The sequence below is a fragment of the Pinus tabuliformis genome, chromosome 8, assembly GCF_031772625.1.
Source record: "Pinus tabuliformis cultivar Carrire ecotype Pingquan chromosome 8, CPIR1, whole genome shotgun sequence".
Taxonomy (NCBI): domain Eukaryota; kingdom Viridiplantae; phylum Streptophyta; class Pinopsida; order Pinales; family Pinaceae; genus Pinus; species Pinus tabuliformis.
In genome coordinates this window covers 1,616,296,736-1,616,304,442 of record NC_142294.1, presented here as the reverse complement: position 1 = coordinate 1,616,304,442, position 7,707 = coordinate 1,616,296,736, and the positions used below count along the sequence as shown (strand labels likewise).

Sequence of the window (7,707 nt, the reverse complement as noted above, 5' to 3'; positions counted from 1 at the left end):
TCGGATATTTTAGGTTCCTCACCTATATCACTAGTAGATGAAAAGCTACCAGTAACTTCGGAAACAGACACTGATTGTGGATTATAATCTGCTACTAACGGTTGAAAATCAGGATGTACTATCAAAGAAGATTCTCCTTCTTCAGGTGACCCAACTCTACTGTCTCTAGGAGTTACGAGGAATTTCAAGCCTTCAAGCTAGCTCGGTACTTCCTCAAGAGGTTGGCCCCGAAGTCTACGGGACTTCCTCAGTAACTCAGCCACGTTTGCAAACTCAAGAGATTGGCCCCGAACTCTACGGGACTGCCTTGGTAATTCAGCCACAGTTAAAGACTTTTAACTACTTCACACGCAAATAAAGTAAAATCTCAATGAAAACCACCTAAAGTCTCTAAAGAACCAAACAAATTTGAATCACACGCCTAAATAATCTAGGAGATCAAACACACACAAACAGTAACTTTCCGTACTGAAAACACTAGTTGGTGATGAAATCCAACGTCGCAGAGTTCAATACAGAAATGGCGGTTGGAACAGTTACCCCGACAACCTGCTTAATGAATAGACTGGCACAAGTTCCTCCACTTAACCGTCTCGAGTGAAGAGAACCCCCCAGAAAATCCAAGTGAGTCTAGCCGACGTCTGCTCGAGGTACGGTGGGATCTTCCCACCACTGTCACCTCAGGAAGAGTCCTAAAGAATATGGCCACTAAGGTTACCAACTGAGACAAATACACTTGGGGGAACAGTCTATGATCCGATACGCACGCAAGGGTAGAGTAGCAAGCTCAATCCCCTTGAAGGTTCCTTGACATAATCCAAGGTTTACCAACAAGTGACCCCAAGCTCCTCGACAATGGTTAATCCTAGGTTTACCGTTTTTAATACGTGAATATCTGGCGTCGTTCCCAATGAGGAAGGATTGATTCCCACACTGGTTCGGACACGATCTCGTGCTTCTCCTTTAAGAGGAGCTTTCCCAGAGCATAAATGCAACAATTGGATTTCTTCCCTACCACAAGATACAGCTACTTGTTTGTTTTTACTGTCTTGGAGAGTTAATTACTCTCCTACTCCAAGACGCTAGCCTAAGCTAAGTTGGTGTATCAAAGCCCTAGAAATAAAAATGTTACTAGATGAATTTTACTTTAAGCGTTATTTTTTGTTGGTTTTTGTTTAAGTCCAAAGGTGCGGAGATGAAACTCGTGGTATGAAGACTCGACTCAAAATCACTAAAAATGCACCTAAGATGATTTAAACAATCTTTTTCTCTTCGATGAACTTCTAAACTAAAAAAGAGTTTGAGAATGCAAATACTTTGTAAACACAAATCTTTCCTAATCAAACAAATTAAAAGAAGAGTTTTTGTCCTTTTCCAATGCACTCAAAACGAGACAACTAGTTATTTCACAAAAAATTCCCTTTTTCGTTTCAAAGCACTCAATCACTACAAAACAAACTTTTTCCAAAAGAGATTTTTATATTTTTTATAAAACACTCAAAACTAATGAAAATGACTAACTTTGAGATCTACAAATTATAAAAACCTATTTGAAGTCAAAGCCTACTAAAAGTCTTTTTTAAGGATGTTTTACTTAGCTAGATGTAAGCTAAGGACCAATTTATGCAGAATCACAAATAAGTCAAGAACAACCAATTTTGTTTTTTTTTTTGAAAATGAAAATCCAAACTTTAAACACAAGCTTTTTGAAGTTTTGTAAAGAGAAAACTCAAAGCGGATTCCTCAACAAGGGGAGATTTCATAAATGGTCAGACTCATAAGAAGGCTGGTAGACACTAAGGTGATCTGAAGTCCCTACAGCTTCTAAGCTTAGAGCCACTACACAAACAAAATGAAAAACAAGCCCAACAAGCAAAACTCCTAGGAATTTCACCTAAAACCCTAACACTAATGAAATCAACCTAAGGAAAGCTTCTGACAAGTTATATGCAGGTCTGGGCAGTGGATAACAATTTCTAAACAAAAAACTAAGCTGACTAACAGAGGAAATCTTAGGTTTTTCAAAATTTTGACAGGGTCCGCAGACCCACATTTGACACAGGTGTGGTCCCGCTCTGTGCTAAAAGCCAAGTTGCGGGTAGGTACGCACTGTGTCAAACGGCTAGGGTGCGGTCCTCTCCCAAAGCTATGAAAAACAAAAAATAACCCTGGATCTACAAACTCTACCCAATTTTACACACAACAAGCCAAAACAGAAACAAAAACATAGTTTCTCAGGTCAAAATAAAAACAAGGAAAACAATCAAGTCCCCAAAGGAGTCGCCATTTTGTCACACGGAACAAGTCGATCTTGCGGACAAGATAGACCTTCCTAGAATCTAAAGAAGACCTAATGACAAGCAAACCAACCAGACACTATCTTTCTCTAAATATGCTTTTATAAACAATGGCAAACAAGTGTTTTTAGGGCTTACCTTAGGTCCAACGCAAGCTTGTGGATGCCCTCGCTCCTTCGATCCAAATGAGCTCCTTTGTTGCGAATCTGCAAACACAAACAAGGCAAACAAATTAAATAGCACCTGAAAAGCCAAAATCATAAATCATATTTAACATGAAAGTCAAGGAGTCCATGAAACAAATAACATAAACAATGTAAACTTTGAAACGGGAACTATAAACTCAAAACGGGAACTCTGGCCCAAAAACCCCAAAAAAACCACAAAAACAGTGCTCAAAACGAAAAGTGTGTATACTGAACGATGTTTTTTTTTTTAGGTGTCAATTTTGCGGCTGTTTTAAAAATGGCAGTGACTACGAAATTTTCCTGCAAAATATAGCTTCAGAACGAAAGTGTTGATACTGGAATAATGATTTTTTTTTTAGGTGTCAATTTTGCGGCTGTTTTAAAAATGGCAGTGACTACGAAATTTTCCTGCAAAATATAGCTTCAGAATGAAAGTGTTGATACTGGAATAATGATTTTTTTTTTAGGGTCAATTTTCATACTTTTTAAAAAATGCTAATAAAACCAATTTTTTATGTCACAAACAAAGTTAAATTTTAAGGAAAAAACACATTAATGTTTCTGGTAGAATATCATTTTGGGCCGCCCCCTCCCCCCGCGGCCCCCCGCCCGGGCCGCCCCACCCCCCTCCCTCCAACTCCCCCCCCCCGCCCCCCCCCCCCGCCCGGGCCGCCCCACCCCCCTCCCTCCCCCTCCCGACCCACCCCGCCCTCCCTCGCCACCCACGGGCCGCCCCGCCCGACCCGGCGGCGGGTCGATTCCCGGAATCAAGATGCAAGTTTGTGTATCATGCAAGATGCAAGAGACATGCCCAAAGTATTTATCATATAACATGAACCAACGTCAAAACAATGGGTAGAGGAATAGGTCATTTGATAGAGAAATCTAGGTTGATAGGGATAGGTCATATGATAGAGAAGCCTACGTTGATAAATGTTGACCAAAAAGAAAGAAGAAGAAGAGGAGGATAGACACACTTAATTGGAACTTTACTTTGTTGATTGGATTTTTATAATTAAAGAAAGGTGAAAAGAAGTAAAAAATAGCAATGACATGTTGGTAGTGTGTGATTGTGGTTGGCTATTGTTGGTAGTTTGTGATTGTGGTTGGCTATTGTATTCTTACCCATTGTTCTACATTGGATTGAGGGATTAGAGAGCAAAGGTTTGAAGTGAACTCTTGATTTAGTAAAGAGGCACCAAATAAATTTTCAATTTGAATAAATACAATTTCATTGATTAATGTTGTTATAAACCTATTTTAAAATTAAATAATAAAATTAACAATTTATTCAAGTGTTATGTATAAATGGAAAACACATTCATGAAATGACATTTATATCATAAAAACAAAAAGTAGTATCTTGTTTCCTTAGGCACCAAAACACTTATCTCGTGATACATCTCACATCACCAAAATTATAAAAATTAACTATATTATAACTTTATTATTAATATTATTATTATTAAAAAGAAACTTTCACTCCCCTTAAAGTTTAAATTTAAGTTTAAGTGTCAACTTGACAAGTGCTTCACCATTATCAGATTAATCATAAAGTAGGAATTATTTTTTAAGAGTTTATTTGAAGCTTTTGTAAAACCAGTGTTAATTTCCATAAAAAGCAACACATAATCATAATGCTAATAAAAGTATATAATGATATTCATAGTTAAACAATATTCAATAGGGTATCATAATGCTAATAAAAGTATATAATGATATTCATAGTTAAACAATATTCAATAGGGTGGGGAAAACTGTAATAAAATGTCTAATTAAAATTTAAAGTTAAATGTTTAGATTTTGAGTTTAATATTTCGGTTTTTATGCGAGGCATAATAAATTAAGACTATTTATTATACGATAACCACGTTGCTTTGATATAATATACTCTGTGCGTATGATATTTAAAAAATATGATAAAATCTTTATTAGAATTTATTAACATCTTTAAATTATGGAAATGTATTTAGTTGTCCCTCATTTTTGCGAAATTTCACGGAGCGTGACGATCAAGACTTTTAAACTTTAAACTTCCACTTATCTTTTAACTGCTTAAAATCGTGTCACATCAGAGTTCGATGATGAAACGTTTAAACCGCACCATGATGCAACAAGGAAATGGTTCCGCAGTACCGTTTATTGATATGATTGACTTAAAAATTGACATCTACCAATGATTCCAATATTGAAACAGGAGGATTGGCATCCACGAGGAGTCATACCTGCCGGCTGCAAGCTTCGATGCTATTATTTGTAATCTTCGCTCAGATTCTTCAACTCCCTTTGGCATGTGAAAGACTCTTCCGACTAAAAAAAGCTATATAAGTATATAGCTTCATCTGAGTTGCTATGCATGGTTACGTATAGCCAATCCCCCTGTTGTCTCCTATCTTATGCGCTTTGTTAGCCACATCGGCTGTTATAGCAGGAAGAACAGTTCTTCGCTGCAGCCGAATAATCACCACCCTTGTGTTCCGTGTTCGAATCTCTAGGCCGTCTTTCAATCATGTCTAATACGCTCAGAAAGCGCTGTCGCGAGCCGGAGGTTCTGCTGGACTCCAATGAGGTCCGGGATTTCAAACGCTTCAATGGCGAAGAAACGGATCTATTTCGTCATTTCCCGCTACTAGACAAAACCCTAGCAGAAGAACAAGCAGCCTGCTGCGAGGATGTCGTCTGTGGTGTCATGAGAAGCCTGGAGGAAGAGATCAGCGCGACATGTTCCACATTTTATGCCCCCATCTCGGCGGATAATTCCTCTGCTTCCAATATTTCTCGCGGCTACGAGAGCCAAACACTAGTTTCGGATATTGATCTGTGTTACCTCCTAGAGGCTTCAGACGATGATCTCGGTATCCCTTCGGGCCCCGTTCTGGATTTTAAGGATGCGGTTTGTCAATTTCCCAAGGAAATCTTGAGCGCCGAGGGTTTGTCCGAGAACCCGCATCAGAAATTCCAGGGTGAAAATTGGGACTTCAAAAACGAGTTTGAAAACTATCAACAGTTTGCAGTGTATGAAGATTCGTGGGTTGCGAGCGAGATGCAGGATTATATAAACAGAGATTTTGTCAGCCAAGACGTGTTTTTGGACGGAGATTTTTCTACGGCATGAGGTGAACTCATTTGAGCTGCGCAGCGCCACCCCGGGGCCGCCCCGCCCCGCCCGACCCGGCGGCGGGTCGATTCCGGGAATCGACCCGCCGCCGGTCGGGCGGGGCGGGGCGGCCCGGGGGTGGCGCTGCGGGGCGCCGCTGCTGCGCAACGCCACCCCCAGCCGCCCCGCCCCGCCCGACCGGCGGCGGTTCGATTCCCGGAATCGACCCGCCGCCGGGTCGGGCGGGGCGGGGCGGCCCGGGGGTGGCGCTGCGCGGCGCCGACGATGCGCAGCGCCACCCCCGGGCCGCCTCGCCCCGCCCGACCCGGCGGCGGGTCGATTCCGGGAATCGACCCGCCGCCGGTCGGGCGGGGCGGGGCGGCCTGGGGGTGCCACTGCGGGTGTCTTTCATTGATCTGAATTATTGAGAATCTCAAATCATTTGGCTCCCACATATGATATATGACCAACTTTCCATTTACAAACATGAACTCAGATCTGTGCGCATTTTTGTGAAAACTTTTGTCAATCCCTTCTAACATAAGCCAAACATCCTGTTCTGGATCATAAGCGCGGATGCTTGGTTGAAATATTTCAGGTCGGTTGATGTCACCGTGACAAGTAATTAACATGTTTTGCACAACAGCTGCCTTAATGCATTTCCAGAAAATTTGGAATAAATTGCCTCGATCTCGTTCTCGTTCTCAGCTATCTTATGAAAAAAGAAGCTATCCGTTCAAAACGGCTTAAGATTTTAAAATGTATTCAAGGTAACGTTCGTTCTTCTAGAAGATTATTTCCGCTGGTCACGAGCATGAAAATTGGTGAGCAATGAATTATACACATGGTAACACCGTTTTATCCGCTGTTACAAGCAAGGGATGTGCTTGGCCATTTGTTGTTCTATATTGTTCTTTGCCATAATATCCTTGATTCCAGAGACTTTCCTTCGTCCTACTGATAGCAATGAACACCATCGATGTGTAAACAGTTGGATAACCAATTAAGATACAAGATCACCAGTGATCAGGTTTGTATTCAAAAGAAATATATTTATTATTTATTTATGTGTGTTTAAGGTTCACAGAACATGAGCTATATAATAAGCCTTAGTTGTAGGTTCAAAGATGGCAAGCGAGTGTTCTTTTACGACTATCTCAATTCGGATTATGTACTTTTTAATAATATTTAGGATTGTGCTAATTATTTTATTATTATAACATATGTTTTGTTTGTTTTTTTATTAAATTATGAATTTTTATTTTTATTTTTATAATGCTTTGCACCAATATGGATTGTTATTAGAGCTTTTGTATTAATATGTCGCTAATTTTATGACTTTTGTCTTCAGAGGTATTAAATAGTTAACATCTACATGTATTTTTCTTAATTTTATATTTTTTGTTTTTTTCAATTTTACATTTTTTTCATATAAGTTGGTGCTTCTTGTAAGGTTTATTTTTATATATCTTTTTAATATTCTTGTAAATTTTATTTTTATATATATTTTTAATATTTTTCAATTTGAAAGTGCCACATTTTTTTTAAGGCATCAATAGTCATTTTAGTGTTCATAAAACATCATAATAGCATCATTATGTTTTGTTGCACCTATTATTGTTACATAGTTGCACATTATTTTTAAGTAACTTATTATAATCAATCTTGTCATTTTATCATCCTTGTTTCTAATAAATATATCATTTTGCATTTAAGTAATATAATTTAGCATTAGATTTTATACTATGTTAATATTATGAATCATGATTTAGAGGTATTGAAATTATAGTTAGGTTATGAAAACTTTTGAGCATGGCACCTCAAATCTATTACAACATTATTTAAGAGGAAATCATATCAATAGGCATACTTATGAAAGAGAGATAAAAGGTAAACATATGAACAAGAGAGAAATGGGTTCTATAAGTTAAAAAGTTTATCACAATATCAAAATATGATGTTACGAATAATGTATGAATTGTTTATTTATACACAGATTATGACATGGGGTAGCATCTTCCTGCATGGAGTATGGGCCCACTTAAATTCTTCTGCGAACCTTACAAACCCCAGACAAATGTGATGACAAATGTGATGACCGAAATGAAATTATTTCTTTTATGAA

The 7,707-nt window shown here is 38.7% G+C and overlaps 1 protein-coding gene across 1 annotated transcript; it reads left to right on the top strand.

Moving 5' to 3' along the window:
* The first annotated feature begins 4,859 nt into the window (after positions 1 to 4,859).
* Positions 4,860 to 5,600, top strand: LOC149242260 (uncharacterized). Its single transcript, XM_089367662.1, has one exon. It carries the CDS (start codon positions 4,995 to 4,997, stop codon positions 5,598 to 5,600), a length of 606 nt encoding a protein of 201 aa, XP_089223788.1. The 5' UTR covers positions 4,860 to 4,994.
* The last annotated feature ends 2,107 nt before the right edge of the window (positions 5,601 to 7,707 follow it).